The sequence below is a fragment of the Lontra canadensis genome, unplaced genomic scaffold (assembly GCF_010015895.1).
Source record: "Lontra canadensis isolate GAN:19392208 unplaced genomic scaffold, GSC_riverotter_1.0 scaffold17, whole genome shotgun sequence".
Lineage (NCBI taxonomy): Eukaryota > Metazoa > Chordata > Mammalia > Carnivora > Mustelidae > Lontra > Lontra canadensis.
The window spans coordinates 23,259,109-23,278,489 of record NW_022631011.1 but is presented as its reverse complement, the minus strand read 5'-3'; the positions used below and the strand labels follow the sequence as shown (position 1 = coordinate 23,278,489).

Genomic DNA, 19,381 nt, shown 5'->3' with positions numbered 1-19,381 from the left:
AGCTCAAAGTTTTCTTCTGCCCCAAGGCACATTGTATGGGAAGATACAGTTACTGCCATCTGTGGGGCTACCCTCAAATTAGTAATTACTAGTAATAATAATTACTGTTATTTTTATAATAGTAATATAGTATATAATATAATCTATAGAAGTAGTATATATTATTAATATATATTAGTATATAACAGTAATATATAATATATAGTATATATATTAGTATATAATAGTAATCTATAGAAATAGATTCTTTTTATGTCTGATACTTGGCAAACATGATCCTAATGTCTCAATTTTCTTTACTGTAGTCTTAAGTATCAGAGGAATAAGCTGACAACACCACCATCCTAACTCAGTGCCACCAACAAGAGGTTAGGGTCCGGGGATGATCCGTTATGACTCTGTCAACAAATAACCTGACCAGATCAGTGCTTCTCAAAAGTTAATGTGCATACAAATCACCTGGGGATCTTGTCAGAATGTGAGTTCTGATTCAGATGTCTGGAGTGGGCGAGTTTGGTATTTCCAACAAGCTCCCAGGTGGTACTGCTCCTGGACCACAGACCACACTCAGAGAAGCTAGGGTCGCTGAAGCATCCTTAACCCTCTTTAACTTGCTGTACCTATCCCAACAGTTTCTGACTCACAGGGATTTAAAGCTCCACTTTTCCTTCTAGCGATGTGGGCTCCTAGGTCCTACTGCAGCTCCAGCCCACCACAGAGCAGTAACCCCTTCCCACCCTGCCAGGTCTGCATTCCTCCCACAAAGACCTTGCTGTCCCAGCTGGTCCTGCTGCCCAAATCCTAGCTCCCTGTGTTCTGTTGAAGGTACCCCAGGCTGCACAGCATGGTTGTCCGCTGCTACCTTCTCATCCAGCAGTACTCAGAGGCTCTGATGGCTCTCACCACCATGGCGTCGCTCCGAGACCACAGCACCCCGGAAACACTCAGCATTATGGATGACCTCATCAGCTCCCCGGGAAAAACCAGAAGTGGGAGGGGACACATGCTCATTATCAGGGTGCCTTCCGTGCAGCTGGCGATGTTAGCCAAGGAGCGGCTGCAGGAGGTGCGCGACAAGCTGGGGCTGCAATACCGCTTCGAGATCATCCTCGGGAACCCTGCCTCTGAACTCAGTGTCTCAACGCACTTTGTGGCACGATTAAAGGTTAGCAATGGTCGGACACCTCTCCTTTGAAATACCATTTATTTCTGTTTTCTAGGAACCCCACGTAGGTGGCTCAGAGGCCTGAGTTTAGTAGAGTTTTACACATGTGTTGATTTGATCTTTGTGACAGTGTTAAGCCTAAACCAAGGGACGTGTACAGTTCCCTCCCTGGAGCCGGTTTATTAAGATTCTGTCAAACCCCCTTTTTAGCATGTGCCTGCGGTTGGTCTTCCATGCTCTCCAACTGCAGGTGCAAAAATGAGATGACCCAATTTGACCCCATGTTTATTGACCTTGGTCAAGATGCATGTAGCCCACGGCCATCTGTTTTCTCAGAAAGAAAGGTAAGTTGTTTTCCCAGACCTCTGTGGGTTCGCCTTTAAGTGACTTCAGTTCCCTAATTCTTTTCTGTCTACCTAGCCTGTGCGCTGAGTCTAGAGTCAGTAGGTAAAGGATTCTGTTCCATCTTTAGTACTCACATAGAGCTATTCCCCACCCTCTTGCCCGTGGACTCTTCAACCCCTTGTTGCTTCATTGAACTCTCCTTGTCTGCCAGCCCTGAGGCTTGCTGGTCTGACTTCTCCAAGGCTGCTGCCAGAGGATTAGAGCCTGAGCACAGGCCAACCCCTTCCCATGGCCGGTGGAACTGCTTCTCCTAAACCCCTCATGGTAGGCATGGAGGGGGTCGGCAGAATTCCTAAATCAACTCACCTAACTCCCTACTTTATGCCCTGCTCAGGTTTTTCTGGGGACTTTTATAATCCAATCTGTCCTAGCCATTAGGAAGGATTTAATAAAATAACCACATATATGTGGGTACGATGCCAAGCAAGTAGTATATGTCTGAGCTAGACCAGCATGGTATCTGTACCCTGCACACTAAATACTGAGCTAAATCAAGTTAAGAAAAATGTAGTTTGGGACGCCTGGGTGGCTCAGTTAGTTAAGCATCTGCCTTCAGCTCAGGTCATGATCCCCGGGTCCTGGGATCTAGTCCCATGTTGGGCTCCTTGCTCAGTGGGGAGCCTGCTGCTCCCCCTACTTGTGTGCACTCTCTCTCTCACTCTCTTTCTCTCACACAAATAAATAAATAAAATATTTTTTTAAAAAAAGAAAGAAAAGAAAAATCTAGTTTGGCACAAATTCTATGAAAAGAAAACACATAGCCTTGGGCAATTTTCATTTTCACCCCGGGCTGCAGTTTCCTACCTGCAAAATGAGAGAGTTGGACTGTATGATCTCAGAGAGCTCTAATTTCAGGATGTTATTCAATGTTCATAAAGTGGTTTGCAAACATAAACCTTTTTATTGTATTCTATTAGCTTAACCTAAATTGAATAATCCAAAATGCAAACAAAATATATTATCTTGAGGAGCAGCTGGAACAAATAAATCTGTCTAAAAATAAAAACCCTATATTTAGTGGAAGTTGAAACATTTATATTTCACATGTAGATATAATGTTCACAATTTGTAATGATAGTTACAGACTGCATAACTGCGAGATTTCTAAGATGAGTAACACGTGAGAGTCCTAAAACTCTTCTTACAGTATAATTCATTGAGACGTATGTCTCAAGAAAATCTGAATGATACTAATGGAAAGGCAAATAATCTGCAGGGAGATGGCTGAAGAGGATGTGAGGCTGCAGAATCTTCTTTGGGTCTCCATGACCCTGATCAAGTATAGCCACCCATAGCTGAGCTCATTTCTTGAGAGTCTTCAGAAGTACCAATCACTGAATCAGCATAAATCAGCAGGTCCTAAATAATCCACCCTTCTGGGCCATAGGCTGAAAACCACAAAGACCTGAGGTTCTTTTTTGTTGTTATTTAACTCCCATAAGTAATCTCTACACCCTGTGTGGGGCTTGAACCCACAGCCCTGAGATCAAGAGTCCTAACTGGCTGCTAGCACATCAGAATCAGCTTCAGGGCCTTTAGACAGCAGTGGTTCTGTGAGCACTCTTCTGAGAGCATGCCATACATGAAGGCAGGGTCCAGTCTTTCTCAGATTCTCAATTTGTATGAGTAGCTGCCAGGGGCCAGGCGCACAAAAGAGATTTCTGTACTGTCAAAACCAGTGGATCCCATCAATCCATCCTTTCTCCTTGGTGTGGAAGTAAAAATATGAAATCCCATGGAAATGTTCATATCCTAAGCAAGACTGACACTTGCCGGGTGGTTTCTGCTTCACAGGTTTATTTCGTTTTTTCTTTTTCTTTTTTTTTTTTTTTTTTGAAAGATTAACTTATTTGAGAGAGACAGAAACCATGAGCCAGGGGAGGGGCAGAAGGAGAGGGAGAGAGAGAGAGAATCCTCAAGCAGACTCCTCACTGAGTGCAGAATGCGACCCGGAGCTTGATCCCACAACCCATAGATCTCAACCTGAGCCGAAATCAAGAGTCAAATGCTTAACCAACTGAGCCATCCAGGTGCCCCTTCATGTATTTATTTCTAAGTTACCAGCCTCCCTCACCACTGTCAGGATGGCATGGGTAGGTAGGTGTGCCTTTTATCTGTAGTCTTGGGTAACATCCTCTGCCTCTTCTTCCATTGGATGGCCTTATTTTTGTGGTTCCCTCTAATTATCACATAAAAGTGATGACAAGCATTCTGGAAGGATACAAGACTTAAATCTAAATAAATCAGTTCCTCCAGAGGGCCTGTGAGGTTTTGATCAAATTTCCTTGGCCTTGAGCCGCATATTTTTTTGAACTCAGTGCCCACCCAGTCTTTTGTGTTGTTTTAAATGCTCTGCAATGGGGCATCTGGGTGACTCAGTGGGTTAAAGCCTCTGCCTTCAGCTCAGGTCATGATCCTGCGGTCGTGGGATCGAGCCCCACATCAGGCTCTCTGCTCAGCAGAGAACCTCCTTCCCCTTCTCTCTCTCTGCCTGCCTCTCTGTCTACTTGTAATCTCTGTCTGTCAAATAAATAAATAAAATCTTTTTTTTTAAATAAATAAATAAATAAATGCTCTGCTGTGAAATCATCCTGAAGGCATGGTCAGCCCGTCAAAGAACTACAACCATCCTTCATCAGAAGTAGCAGAGGGACGGAAAGCATGTTGTAGTGGTTTGGCTAGCTCTGACTGGTCAAGAGTAAAAGCAAGATTTCCCTAACAACCTTTGAAAAATAAATCTTTTCATAGAGTTAAACATAATATCCCTTATCCCATCATTATAACGACCTCATTATTTGTAGAACCATGACCAGTGGATCGTTCCTAGGAGATGAAATCCATCCAAGGAGAGCCTCAGTGTCAGGGACATCATGAGCCCAATGCAAAGATTATATAAGTAAAATGATTCCTGTTCCCAAAATTGTTTACTCTAAATCAAAGTGTTATTATACTCACTTTGACATGACAATGTATGGAAAATCGAAATTTTGTAGGTACCTTTCTTCTAATATTTAAAAAATATATTTTTAAAATATTTTATTTATTTATTTGACAGAGAGAAATAGTGAGTGAGAGAGAGAGAGAGAAAGCACAAGCAGGGAGAACAGCAGGCAGAGAGAGAAGCAGGCTCCCCGCTGAGCAAGGAGCCCGATGCAGGGCTCAGTCCAAGGACCCTGGGATCATGACCTGAGCCAAAGGCAGACGCTTAACTGACTGAGCCACCCAGGCATCCCTAAAAAAATATTTTTGATAGATTTTTTTTTAAAAGTACATTCCACACCCAGCATGGACCCCAATGCAGGGCTTAAACTCACAACCCTGAGATCAAGACTGAGCTGAAATCAAGAGTCAGATGATTAACCCACTGAGCCACCCAAGTACCTGGATAGATTGATTTTCTAAAAAAAAAAAAAAAAAAGTCTCTCAAAATTGTAAACAGCTATATAGATCCACTGATTTCCCTTTGGTATGTAAATATATGATAAAAAAAAAGTTAAAAAAAACAAGGTTAAGGTGTTTCCCACTTTATAAATTATGTATATTTTATTTGAATAATTGTGGGTATATTTATTTCTAAAGGCTATTTTATCTAGACACCAACAAATCATTAATCAAATCTTATTACATTTTTTCTTGCCTATTAGATTTCTTTTTATCCCATTTTGTGTTTAGCAAAAGAAGTACCTGTCTATTTTAAAATGAAGTTTTGGGGCGCCTGGGTGGCTCAGTGGGTTAAAGCCACTGCCTTCAGCTCAGGTCATGATCCCAGGGTCCTGGGATCCAGCCCGCATCAGGCTCTCTGCTCAGCGGGGAGCTTGCTTCCCTTCCTCTCTCTCTGCCTGCCTCTCTGCCTACTTGTGATCTCTGTCAAATAAATAAATAAACTCTTTTAAAAAAATGAAGTGTATGCATTATTTAACATCTCTTACTTTTTGTTCCCTAAAGCATTACCAGAAGTGTCCATTTATTTCCTATAATAACTCCTCCTGGAAAGCTGTTATGAGCATAGTTAAACGCTAGACACTTTGTAAAAGTAGTAGAAACCACCTCATCTACTTAAGACACAGCCTATTTTCTTTCTGCTCTAAAATATAAAAATCTGTAAGATCTTTTCATTTTTGAACATCTTTCAAGTTGGTGGGTTTTTTTTTTCTTCTCACTGATTGGCATTCCGTTTATTAAAGATATACATAGTGTACATATGTGTTCATCTATATCAGAAGGTGATGCTTCATAGGTTATTTGTGAAACCATAAACTAATTGCCTTACTCTTCTAAGGGGCAGGGTTGTTGTTTTAATTGATCCAGATTTGTTTATATTTTTAGCCTTCTTGAGAGAGACTTTTGAGAGCCCCAAGCCAATTACTTGTCACTTATTTTGAAAATCTATATAGAGAGAAAGAAGAAATAACCATCAAGGGTAGCTAACTTCACGATTTTCATGGTGAAAATGTCTGTTTTCGTGGAGTTTTGTTGAGATGCTTTTATTAGTCATTCGTAACTGAAGTTATCTTTTTCAGTCAGTCTGTCTCGGAAGTCTGTCCCTTACATGAAGAAAGTATATTTGAGAGCCTTGAGTCAGGTAGTTTATCCAAGGTCGTTCACATTGTATGTTTCTTTGGCCTGTGTGCTACTGTGTGATGTACACCAAGATCTCCTGTATTATCCTACTGAGATAAAACTGAAGGCCACATTCTTCCAGAGTGCTTTATTATGCTTTTTAAGAGCAATTTAGTACGTGCACGCACACGCATACACACACACACACACACACACACACACTGGAAGTCATTTGGAAGCACAAAGGCATATAAAATCTGGACCTAGAAACCTTTTAAGAAGTGGAAACTTAAATAAGGGTTTTAATTTTATCATATGGGTCCCTTTCTACAGACCTGGAGAGGAAATGAACCAGAAGAGTGGACCCCTCGGACATACCAAGATTTAGAAGGTCTGCCTTGTATCGTGATATTAACTGGCAAAGATCCTCTTGGAGAAACCTTTCCCAGGTACAACGCGAATGGTCAGTTCTCATTTTTCATTAGTTGCCCGGCTGACACTTAGCCATTTCACTCGTTGGGCAAAGAAGAAGAGAATCACTTTCTTCAGAGGGAAAAGACACACACCCTTCCTTGCCTCTTTCTTTGGACTTTCCAGAGATTGCCCAGCATTTGGGGGAATGGAAGGTAGCCACAGTGAGAAGTGTTTCCGCATCAAAGCAGGGCCGCCAGAGGGGCAGGGAGGAAAAAAAATCTGCCCCAAACTGGGATCGTTTTATTTGGATGAAGTGTCTCTTCATCTGCTGTTCCCAAGTTCTAAAGGGCCCAGGGCCTGAGGACGAGAAGGTAGCAACGTCAATAAAGACAGCACGAGCCGCATGCTGCCAGTGGGTCAGGCATTGCTGCAAACACCTTCCCTGCGTCATCCACATGCTCTCACAACAAGCCTGTGAGCCAGGCGCTGTTGTTCTGTTTTAACCTTAGAGAAAAGGAAGCGGCTAGTGCGAGGTCATAACAACAAGGAGATGACAAAGCTGAGGTTTGACTCCAGGCCAGATGGGCTCACCCAAGACACCCTAACTTATTTGCAGGTCTTTGAAGTACTGTGACCTGCGGCTCATCGACTCAAGCTACTTAACTCGCACAGCCTTGGAGCAGGAGGTGGGTCTGGCGTGCTGCTACGTCTCAAAAGAGGTCATCCGGGGCCCCGCTGTTGCCCTGGACCTTAGCGGGAAGGAGCAGGAGAGAGCCACCGCCAGCGAGAATGATGCTGATGAGCTGCTGATCGACCTGGAGAGGCCACAGAGCAACAGTAGTGCTGTCACTGGAACCTCGGGTCAGTGCTTCCTTTTCTCTCTGCAGTGGGCGGGGACGGGAAGGAGTGGGTGGGGAGGCATGACTCACACCCTGCACTCATGTCAGAGGAGCCTTCCTTGACTCCGGAATCCTGTTCAGATCTCAGTTCTCCAGGAGAGGTACTTGGAAAACCTAACTCTTGAACTGCCACAAAATACTTCTATGGGCAAACATTTAATGAAGAGTTTGGTAATGAGCTAAGTATAATAAATAAATTTTACCAACCCCAGCCTGCACCATTTTCCCTAGTCTTTTCTACCCTTAATCACCTCAGGGATATTATACATCTGATATTTGCACAGAAGCCTTCTTTTCCTTCTAGATCTGAAAGCTGTGAAGTTTGTGTTCATTGGCTTTATACCTGGCACAGTGTTTGAATGAATGAATGAGTGAGTGAATGAATGAATGAATGAATGACTTTTATAAGCAGTTAATGGCAAGTGTTGGTAGACCAAAGGCTACTCTGGGGTCACTGGCTGTGCTGACCCACCATGCAGCCTGCCAGCCCCTCTCCTGAAGGGTTACTGAAAGGGCCTGTAGCCGTGCCCGGCATGAACTGTCTTCTGATAAATTATATTACAGCAAATGCAGCAGTTTCCATTTTTTTTCTCATTAGGAAAGTAATAAAACTCAACGTAGAAAACTTGGAGAATGTAACAAAGGATAGAGAAGAGGTTAAAAATAAAAACTCCAGGGGCGCCTGGGTGGCTCAGTGGGTTAAGCCTCTACCTTTGGCTCAGGTCATGATCTCAGGGTCCTGGGATGGAGCCCTGCATCAGGCTCTCTGCTCAGCGGGGAGCCTGCTTCCCCCTCTCTCTGCCTGCTGTGATCTGTCAAATAAATAAATAAAACCTTAAAAAAAAAATCAAAACTCCAGGGTGCCCATCTGGCTCAGTCAATAGAGCATGAGACTCTTGATCTTGGGGTTGTGAGTTTGAGCCCCACATTGGGGATGAAGATTACTTCTAACAATAAATAGGGGCACCTGGGTGGCTCAGTTGGCTACGTATCTGCCTTCAGCTCAGGTCATGATCCCAGAGTCCTGGGATTGAGCCCCGCATTAGGCTCCCTGCTCAGTGGGAGTCTGCTTCTCCCTCTGCCCCCCACCCCAGCATGTGTGCAAGCTCTCTCCCCCTCAAATAAAATCTTTAAAATAAATGAATAAATAAAAATGAAAACCCCACAACTAGAGATCACCATGAACATTCTTCTTTCCCACATCCCCCCTTTTCCATCATCCTAACACATACAAGCAAACACACATACAAACTCAAGTGGAAAGCAGCCTTAATGTGTCTGTTCATCCTGGCAGCTGCTGTCGAATGGCTGTGAGAATTGAAGAGGCAGAGTCATCTGTGGGGCTGTCTGTGTTGATAGGGACCCTTAGCCTGGAGAGCATGAAGACTGTTCTACTGGGTGCGCAGAGCTGCTGCCTCAGCCAGGGGTCAGGACTGTACCTTTCTCTACACACTCCCCCAACTCCAGGCTCCCCAGAGATTTGGGGGATAGTGAAGAGTACCAGAAGGGTAGGGGAACTATCACATCTGGGAGTTTCTGGATACCAGCATCAGCGAGGGAGAGGTGAGGGGGTGTTTACCTCCTTACTGGGGCTTTTAAATCAGAGTCCCCCCTTTCCCTGCACTTCCAGAGCTGCCCCCAAGGCTCACATAACTTTAGCCTTGCTCCCATTAACTGGCAAAAAGGTCATGGCTTGCCTTCTGCTGTTTAGCTTTCCTCCCTCTAGGGACAACCTGATCTGCCTGTGCTCCCATCACTGAGCACACATCCCTCAGCCTTGGGCTGACTCGAAGGGTCCTTGGGAAAGCTCACTGCCCAAAGTGTACAGGCTCCAAAGGTCAAGGCTGTGAGGGGGGAAAAGCAGCTTCTTGTATAAGATGGAAGGACACAAAAGTCAGATGAGCAAGTGGAGCAACTTGGTTGCAAAAGCGTCCGGTTCCTGGCTGTCCTCTGGGATCCCCTGAGGTTGGGATTTGACCGACGTGCCTAGCAGCACCAGTCTGAGCTCAGAGAAGGTGGTCAGACCTGAACGTAGGAGCTTTTGGTTTGTCCACAAATGCAAGAGTGGCTGACCCATCAGAGGGGAAGACATATTTGAAGTGAATTGGCCAAGTGCACAGACGAAAGCAAGACCATTGAGTGTAGATCGTGCCTCACATCCTCTCTCACACGGAGACTTTCCCCACGCTGGTTTGGGCATCCATGGAAGTGGCTACAGCCTGGGGAACTTCTCCACAAGCGGAAGTGTGAGACCCTTGGACCCTAGCAGGTGGCAGATGCCCTGGGGCAGGACTGGAACTTGGAGCCTGTATGGGTCAGGGTCCGGAATGAATCAGGAGGCATATCCAAATGAGGTCACCGAGGAGAGTTTAATAACATTATGCCATTTACAAAGATGGGGGTAGGATTTAGAAAAGGAGCTGTAGGTAATTATACCTGGGGGTATAATTACTCCCAGGGCGCCCTGAGCATCCTGGGCCCAAGGAAGTCAGCAGAGGAAGCAGCATCTGGGACTGGAGAGGCCACAGCCCTCGGGCAGAAAGTCAGTCTAGCCTACCCCGCACGCAGGGAGGAGCCAAGGAATAAATAGCCGAGCCCTGCTGATGGAGGGTATGGCGTCCTCTTCCAGGCTCCATCATGGAGAACGGGGTGAGCTCTTCCAGCACCGCCGACAAGTCCCAGAAGCTGTCACTGACCCCCAGCTTCCAGAGCCCAGCCAACAGCATGGGGCTGGATGAAGGGGTCTCCACGGGCACAGCGGGAGCTGGGGAGACCCTGAAGCAGGAGTGCGATTCCCTCGGCCCCCAGATGGCCAGCAGCACCACCTCCAAGCCGTCCTCGTCCTCCTCCGCCTCGGGCCCCCGGGCCCTAGTGTGGCCCGGGCAGCCGCCCCAGGGCTGCGGGGGCCTACACGCCACCCTGCCCCCGATCGTGATCTTATCGAAGGCGGCCTACAGCCTGCTGGGCTCCCCGCGAGGAGGCAAGCCGCCCGCGTCCTCCTCGCTGCTGCCGCACGCCGACGTGGCCTGGGTGAGCTCCCTGCGGCCGCTGCTGCACAAGGACATGAGCAGCGAGGAGCAGTCCCTCTACTACCGGCAGTGGACCTCGGCTCGACAGCACCACGCCGACTTCAGCAACCAGCCGGACCCCGCTTCCGGCGCCCGCACCTGCCACCCCCGGCGGCTGCTGCTGACCGGCCCCCCTCAGGTAGGCCCGCGGCCCCCAAGGAGGAAGGGAGCCGGGGAGCCGCGCGAGCGGGGGTGCGGGTGGGGGCGGGGGTGGGAATGACCAGAGCCATGAGGCCTTCGCTCCGGCCTCAGGGGCAGGAGAGATCCAAGAGCCCAGGTGTAAAATCGCGTCTCTCTTCTCCTTGGCTCTCCACCCCTCCCCCTCCCCAACTAAAAAACGCTTCCCTCAGGTGGGAAAGACCGGCTCCTACCTGCAGTTCCTTAGGATCCTCTTCCGCATGCTCATCAGGCTCCTGGAGGTGGACGTGTATGATGAGGGAGAGATCAACACGGGTGAGTTCCGAACCCCGGCAGTGTGGGGTCGCGGGCCGAGATACGAGACACTGACCCCAACTCGCCTTGCGGGGCCTCCGGGGGGCCGACGTGCAGGGTTATCCGGAGGCCGAGGGCTCCGTGCTAGCAAACGGCTGTGAGGACACGGCGGCCACTTTTTAGTTAAGTTGGTGGAGTCCTCCACCTCTGCTGGCCTCCCCTCTCAACCCCCGGCAGGAGGCAGGGCGAAGAGACATCTTAGAAGGCCCTGGTAGGTGGATTAATTGCTTCTGTGGGTTTAAAATTCACTTGAAGTGTTCTGCTTAGGGTCCAGGGCGTGCCTGATACTCGCTGGTTACTCCTGCTTTAACAGCAGGCTCTGAGGCAAGGTACATGGATTCCTATAATGAAATTAAAATTTTGTGCAGAACGAAACCTAGCGCCGTAAACAAACCCCTTCTCGTTCACAGTAAGATGGAGGAGCTGGTGCTTGACAGCGCTGTGGGGGCTGGTTTTTTTGTTTTTTAAGATTTTATTTATTTATTTGACAGACAGAAATTACAAGTAGGCAGAGAGGCAGAGGGGGAAGCAGGCTCCCCGCTGAGCAGAAAGCCCGATGCGGGGCTCCATCCCAGGACCCTGAGATCATGACCTGAGCTGAAGGCAGAGGCTTAACCCACTGAGCCACCCAGGCACCCCGTGGGGGCTGGTTTTAAGAAGATTATCTCCCACCCTCTTCTGCCTGTATCCCCTTTCCCAACCCTTCCTGGCCAGCGGTCACCGGTAGGAGGGTTCCAAGGTAGCCCACCCAGCAAAGCCAGAAAGCGAGTGTGAGCAGGGATCAGCCAGCATTAGTTCTCTAGCCGAGGACAGTGTGGCCTCAAAACTGGGGCTTCATGCTTGGAGCAATGGCCTGTGCTGGAAGGGAGAGCAGGCGAGCAATAGGGGTAATCAGACAAGCTCTTCCACGGGCCTCAAAGATGAGTCTGGAAAAAGTAAAGGCTTTGGCCTCTTCTGTCAGATTGGCCCTCAGACCTCACCCCACTTGCTTGTCCTAAATAGTTAGATCTGTGACAAGCCTAAAGGACTAGTTCAGTCCAGAGCATGACTAAGCAAAATCAGCCATATCTTAATCATTTTATTATCACTTTTGGCCCTATTTCCACTTCTCACCAGCTCATATTCATGATTGCAAACACACGCAATCCCATCTTCCCACCCACCTCTCCTTGTTTGTGTCCCCACCTGAGCTGCACCAGACCCCCAGGCCCACCACAGAGCAGACCCAGAGCTCCAGGTTGGCCTCGAAACACTTAGGGCTGCGGAGAGGGGACTGGGACCAAGAGGACAAAGGCAGACAGACAAGAAAAGAGGAAACTGTCATCTCACCAATCTTCCCACAAAGTCCCTGGGCGCCACAAGGCAACGACACCTTTAATTTTCTCCTCAGATCCCATTCTGGGGATCTCCTCTAGGGCTTTAACCTGTGTGATGGGCTCTGAGAGAATCTGCCACAGCTGGGGCAACAGGCAAACCCGGCCTTTGTAGCGAGACGTGCGGTTAGTCTGGCTGTATTCCTTCTACCTCAGTTCAGTGCAGGTGAATGTGATGCTGCTCTGGAGAACCACGATGATATTTAAAACAAAACAAAACAAAAACTAGAATGAGCTTTGAGTTTTAATTATTTTTTTAAAAGATTTTATTTATTTATTTATTTGAGAGAGGGCATGAGCACGAGCAGGGGGAGGGGCAGAGGGAGAGGAAGAAACAGACTCTCCACTGAGCAGGGATGCTGGAAGCAGGACCTGAGCTGAAGGCAGAGGCTTAACCACCTGAGCTACCCACGTGCCCCAAGTTTGGGGTTTTAAATAAAATGCAAACTTTAGCTCAGGGATATAACAATAAATGATACTGTGTTCGAAAAATAATAGCTGTACTTGTAGTCTTTAGGCTTTTTTTTTTTTTAAGCTTTTCTCTTTCTTCCTTTGTCTTAAGCTTTTGGATCTTACGAATCTTATTAATAATGACAATAACTATCCTCTATTGGATAGCCCCCTTCGCCAGCCATGTCTGAGCACTTTCAGTGCACCTTCTGGAATTCTTACAGTCACTGGGCTCCCTGGGAGCTGGGGGCGGTGGCTGCAGGTGTGAAGTAGGAAGGAGCGGTCTGCACTCACACCTGAGGCTTCTAGCTCTCCAGCCCGACTGCGTGTTGGAGCCACCTAAGCAGCTTTAACTGCCGTGACAGGTGTCTGGGGACTAAAATCGATTGTGGGGGTGGTGGCCTAAGCACGGGGATTTTTTTTACAAGCTCCCAGGTGATTCTCCCATGCAGCAGACCCTGGGAATCTTGCTCAGTGCATCCCAAAAATCTCTTAGGCTGTGAATATCTTAAAATTCCACAGTGAAAACTGTGAGGGAGAATTTAGATCACTCAAAATCAAATAAGCTTTCCAGACCATTTTGGGAGCTGGGATGGGAGACTAGTCGATCGATCTCTTAGAAGCGGGAGTTGGCGGACCAGATCTGTAGAGGTTCATGCTGGGACCAGTGAGGCCATGAGTCCCTCCTGCTGGAGGGCATTTTTTCCTCCTGGGCCTGAAGGGATAAATCTGAGCCCCTCTGCCCTGAGACCTGGGAGATCATTTTTCACAAATGCCTTTGTCCACCCATCTGGGAGTCATGTTTCCTAAAACCTCTCGTTCCTGACACTTGGGAGGACGGCTGGGAGGCTGGTCAGTCTGGCTGCTCTGCGCACTTTCTTTCTTCTTGTCCTAGATCACAGTGAAAGCAGTGAGGTCAGCCAGTCAGAGGGAGAGCCCTGGCCTGACATCGAGAGCTTCAGTAAAATGCCCTTTGACGTCAGCGTTCACGATCCCAAGTACCGTTTGATGAGCCTGGTCTATACGGAGAAGCTGGCAGGGGTCAAGCAAGGTCAGTGCAAGCAGAGCTGGGCGTGCCTCTCTGCAGGTCACAGGGCACCTACATCCAGGCAGAGAAATCTCTCATTGAGAGAAATTTAAAGGAATTCTCCTCTTTGCTTTTCACTTCTCTTGCACATGTATTGACCACCTTTTACTTTTCGTACCTGACTTCATGGGCCTAAGTTATAGAATCCTCAGAAGAGCCTTTCAGGGAGTGGGGGACTTTTTTCCCAGGAGTAGGGGCTCCATGCATATCATGGCAAGGTTTTTTGCCCCTTGATACACAGAAGCAATAAAGGATGCCAAAGCCGAGGAGCCCAGGAAGCGAGGAACGGTGTCCATGATGCTGACCAAGTACGCGGCCTACAACACCTTCCACCACTGCGAGCAATGCCAGCAGTACATGGACTTCACCTCTGCCTCCCAGGTGTGGCCCTTTGTCCTTGCCTGTCGCCCAACGTGGATTTTGTGAGTCAGGACTGAAAAATACGGCTCCCAGTCTTAGGCCCTAGACAGAGGACACCTCATTCACGAGATGGAGCCGCTCATTTGTGAACAGAATGTGGGAAGTGATTAAATTAACATTACCGTGAGCTTATTAGGATGGTGGGCAGGGGGAGAAGAAGGGAGAGAAAGAAGCTTGAGTTTTAGCCTCTGAAGTCATTCCATGGAAATGGTTCCATGTGTCCCATTGAGGTTAGCTGTTATCTGTGATCCTGAAAAAGATTTGGTGAGAGGGTTGTTGACAAAAATGGTGCTGTTACCTAACAAGTCCACAGGGTGTGCCCTTTGAGCTGGAAATAGGTCTGCTGATCCGCACGGACAAGTCATATCCTGACTCCAGTGTGGGGTGATTTTGATCCCTAGGCATACAGAGGAGTCAGTATTTATCTTTTCTTGAGAGAGAAGTGAGAGGTAGAACCACAGAAGATGAGCCAATACTCCATAGTCTTTGGCTTCTTCTTGGCCAGAGCAACTATAAACATAAAAGGTGTGAAGGGCAACAAAGACAGTCCAGAGCCCATGTGGGGGATAAGTTCTATGTTCCTTTCTGCCACTTTACATTCTTGATTTTTATGGCTTGGTTCTGAACACCTAGAACAGCTCTTCCTTCCCGTAGGACATGCTGATGGGACTTCCCCCAAACTTGCTTCTGGTCTGAAGGACCAGGTCTTTCTTTACCTTTTTCCCACAAGGTGCTAGAAGGGATATACTGAAAAACTGGATTGATCATTCTGCTCTTCTAATACATGTTACCTTTTATGTCCCATTTGTTTTCTTGGTGTTCTTGAAAACTTTTGGTGGGTGGGTTTGTAATCAACTCACAATGCTTTACAGAATATAGAAGATTCAAGGCCCCAGTCTATAAATCATCAGCTTTTAGAAAATTATTAAAAATCCTCCATCTGTGTAGTTAGTTTCTATAATTGTAGTACTCACTAAGTAGTATATTCCCACACTTGTGAAGCAGAATGAACTAGAATGTAAGGGAAGAATTACAATACTTTTTTCCTATGAAATGTAATATTTAGGTTAAAACTCTTGGGAAATCTACCTGATTTCTAGCTGCTGCTGAAAACTGATGCTATCCTTTCATGAAGCCCAAATACTGTCATAAAGACCTTTATGTAATTATTCACTAAGATGGGTTACTGAGAGAGTATGTGAACTTTATCATTTTTTTAAAGATGTATTTATTTATTTTCAGAGGGGGGAGGGGCAACAGGAGAGGGTGAGACAGAATCCCAAGCAGACTCCATGCTGAGCAAAGACCCCAAAGAGGGACTCGATCCCACAACCCTGAGATCACGACCTGAGCCAAAATCAAGAATTGGATGTTTATCTGACTAAGCCACCCAGGCATCCCGAGCATTTGAACTTTGAAGCAAAAATAATTTTATTTTTTTAAGCTCTACACTCAACATGGGACTTGAACCCATGACCCCAAAATCAAGAGTCAAGAGCTATACTGACTGAGCCAGCCCAGGTACCCCAACTTTCTGGCGGTTTAAAAAATAAATCAGATTTAGAGTTGAGGGTCTATTTCTGGGCTCTCTATTCTGTTCCATTGATCTATGTGTCTGTTTTTGTGCCAGTACCATGCTGTCTTGATGATGACAGATTTATATTTTCTTTCAGTAAGTCCATTGGTCTTTTCCTGGAACCCAGAGTTCTAGGTCAAGTGACTATTCAAACTTCGTCAGCTTCTACTATAGCTAGGAAAGATGGGGCCACAGAGGCATTTTAGTGATGTTGGCCCTAATGTTTTACCTAGAAAAATGATATTTATCTAGCCTGACTCACATAAATGAAAGTGATTTTCCCCTTTAACTGGGCACCTTTGAAAATGTTCAGAGAGCAGGACATCCCACATGGATATTTAACCTCTGCATAAAACCGAGTGGTAGCGGTTCAAAGAACATGAGGAATGCAAAGACCATGCCAAGCAACAGAAACTTCTCCACCCTCAGGGAGGCTGTGTAGAAGGCAGATGCTTGGCTATCACGTCACTGATAGTGATTAAAAGATGAAGCATTTGCCTTTCCTGCTCTTCTGATGTTATGGGCACAAGCAGCTCTGGTGGCCTGGAGAAGGATCGGCTCAGTTTGCCTCTCTTAAAAACAACCTTAATGACTGGTCTAGGAGTTTGCAAACCATGAGCTCACATCCCCTTCCTTCCTTCTTTACGAACACAGATGTCTGACTCCACTCTTCACGCATTCACATTCTCTTCCTCTATGCTGGGAGAAGAGGTGCAGCTCTATTTCATCATTCCCAAGTCCAAAGAGAGTCATTTTGTCTTCAGCAAGCAGGGCAAACACCTGGAGAGCATGCGGCTGCCCCTGGTGTCAGACAAGGTGGGTGACAGTGTTTGGATGCGAACGTTGCTTTCAGACCAACAGACCCAACATACAAGATTGGGTTCTCCAAACTTCTTAAATCTAAGGGTTTTAATTTCCCTTTTTGGTCTCTGGTTCTTTTTTTTTTTTTTTTCCCCTTTCAGCAGAATTTGAATGCAGTCAAGAGCCCTATTTTCACTCCTTCCAGTGGTCGCCATGAGCACGGACTCCTAAACCTCTTTCATGCCATGGAGGGCATCAGCCACCTGCACCTTCTGGTGGTCAAAGAATACGAGATGCCTCTGTACCGCAAGTACTGGCCCAACCACATCATGCTGGTGCTCCCTGGGATGTTCAATAACGCAGGCGTGGGTAAGGGGCCCCCCGGGGTGCGGAGAGGGGCTGCAAGATCAAGGGACCTCCTTTCTCCGCACGGGAGACTTCGAGAGGTTCCCCAGCCTCTAGAAAGAATCCTATCCACCGGACCAAAGGACTTTTGATTCTTCTTTAAAGTTGAGTTTTCCTTTCCCTTTATCTGCAGTTTAGCAAAATTTTAACTTCCGAGGGCTAGTACCTGAAGAAGTCACTGGTAGATTAAGCGTTCCGGGAAGGGTTTGGGATTCTTCCCAGAGTCGGTTGCCAGTCTTCCAGGACTGAGCCCCTTGTGGCAGGAGTGGAACAGTGAGGAGGAGGGGAGCTAGCACCTCACTACGGTCCGGAAGGATCTGGAGGTGTCCCTGAGTCATTGCTAATCATTTTAAAGTCACGTGGCAAGTTCTAAGAGGGGGTCCTGTACAACCAGAAATTGGAAGCATCATTACTGTGTATGGCAGCCATCTTAACAGTACCCGGACAAAGTCCTTCCTACTTTTCCCCATGGAGTTTAAGAGCAATGCGCTGAGTCATCAAAGGAGCACATGGTTATCTGAGCGTGTGACAGAGCTGTGGATGTAGGAGACCTCCAGTTGGATTCAGAGCTGTGTGTCTGGTCACTTCCTGCATCGCAGTTCTTAACCGTATTCCCCATCTGCTCCTGTGAGTGTCTGCAGTCTCCGTAGGACTGAAGACCAACAGTTGCTCATTGATGCTTTAGAGGGACGTAGGAACATCCTGCCCAGAAACAGAGAATGCAGAGGAGACCTGAGTAGTTTCTCTAGATCTCTAAATCTACACTCCTCTCCTGTCCAGGTTCTCATCTTCTCTCATCCCGGCACCAGGCACCAACACCACCTCTCTCCCTCTCACCCCACCCACCATCTCTCCCTCCGCTGATCTGTCCACCTCTCTCCCTTCCTTCTTAAGTCTCGTCTCTCTCTCTCTTTTTTTAAAGATTTATTTTTATTTATTTGACAGAGAGAGATCACAGTAGACAGAGGCAGGCAGAGAGAGAGAGAGAGAGAGAGAGAGAGAGAGAGAAGCAGGCTCCCCACTGAGCAGAGAGCCCGATGCGGGACTCGATCCCAGGATCCTGAGATCATGACCTGAGCCAAAGGCAGCGGCTTAACCCACTGAGCCACCCAGGCGTCCCATTAAGTCTCGTCTCTTGTTCTCCCTTCCATCCCTTTTCATTTCCTTAAAGTTTAGCCTTAATATGGGATTAAAATATTTTCAAAAACTAGTTTTGAATATGATTTTATTTTCCATATTTATGACTCTATATCAAGTGGATTAAGGTTTTTACATATTCCTGGTCCTCTGTCCTCTCCAAAACCACAAATCCACAAACTAACTCAAATATTTCTCCATATGAATATGATCCTCAAATTACCCCCCTTCTGTGCCTTACCAGTCTTTAGGTGAATTTCCTCATCCCAGATCTGAATGAATTTGCTTAATGCCAGTTTTGCCATTTTTGCAATAACTTGAGGAGAAACTAACGTATATGCCAAAGACATACATGCAAACTATTTTTAATTTTTAATTTTTTTATTTGGAATAAAACAGCATAAAATTTACCATCTTAGCCATTTTTTTTAAATTTTTTTAAAAGATTTTATTTATTTATTTGACAGAGATCACAAGTAGGCAGAGAGGCAGGCAGAGAGAGAGGGGGAAGCAGGCTCCCTGCTGAGCAGAGAGCCCGATGAGGGGCTTGAACCCAGGACCCTGAGACCATGACCCGAGCAGAAGGCAGAGGCCCATCCCACTGAGCCACCCAGGCGCCCCTTTACAATATTTGTTCTTTTGTGTCTGAGTTATTTCCCTTAGCAAAATGTTCTTTTATTATTAACATTAATACATTATGTGCTTCAGGGGTACAGTTCTGTGGATCATCAGTCTTACACTATTCATAGTACCCACCATAGGACATACCCTCCCCAATGTCCATCACCCAGCCATCCTATCCCTCCCCACCTCCAGCAACCCTCAGTTTGTTTCCTGAGATGAAGGGTCCCTAATGGTATGTCTCCCTCCCTGAATTCATCTTTTTGTTTTTTTCCTTCTGTGCCCCCTATGACCCTCCTGCCCTGCCTCTCAAATTCCTCATATCAGAGAGATGATGATAATTGTCTTTCTCTGATTGACTTACTTCACTCAGCTTAATACACTCTAGTTCCATCCACATCATTGCAAATGGCAAGATTTTGTTTCTTTTTATGGCTGCATAGTATTCCATTGTGTATGTGTGTGTGTGTATGTATGTATATATACATATATATGGCATATACATATA

At 46.6% G+C, this 19,381-nt stretch overlaps 1 protein-coding gene across 6 annotated transcripts in view; it reads left to right on the top strand.

Moving 5' to 3' along the window:
• GREB1L (GREB1 like retinoic acid receptor coactivator) overlaps nucleotides 1–19,381 on the top strand; it is a 269,159-nt gene that overhangs the window by 236,272 nt on the left and 13,506 nt on the right. For all 6 annotated transcript variants that reach the window (XM_032859791.1, XM_032859794.1, XM_032859789.1 and 3 more), the window contains 9 exons: nucleotides 826–1,165; nucleotides 6,464–6,579; nucleotides 7,161–7,405; nucleotides 10,073–10,650; nucleotides 10,862–10,964; nucleotides 13,722–13,877; nucleotides 14,155–14,294; nucleotides 16,564–16,725; nucleotides 16,875–17,079. In XM_032859791.1, the coding sequence (XP_032715682.1) occupies nucleotides 826–1,165; nucleotides 6,464–6,579; nucleotides 7,161–7,405; nucleotides 10,073–10,650; nucleotides 10,862–10,964; nucleotides 13,722–13,877; nucleotides 14,155–14,294; nucleotides 16,564–16,725; nucleotides 16,875–17,079 (2,045 nt within the window). The remainder of the gene's footprint in view (nucleotides 1–825; nucleotides 1,166–6,463; nucleotides 6,580–7,160; nucleotides 7,406–10,072; nucleotides 10,651–10,861; nucleotides 10,965–13,721; nucleotides 13,878–14,154; nucleotides 14,295–16,563; nucleotides 16,726–16,874; nucleotides 17,080–19,381) is intronic.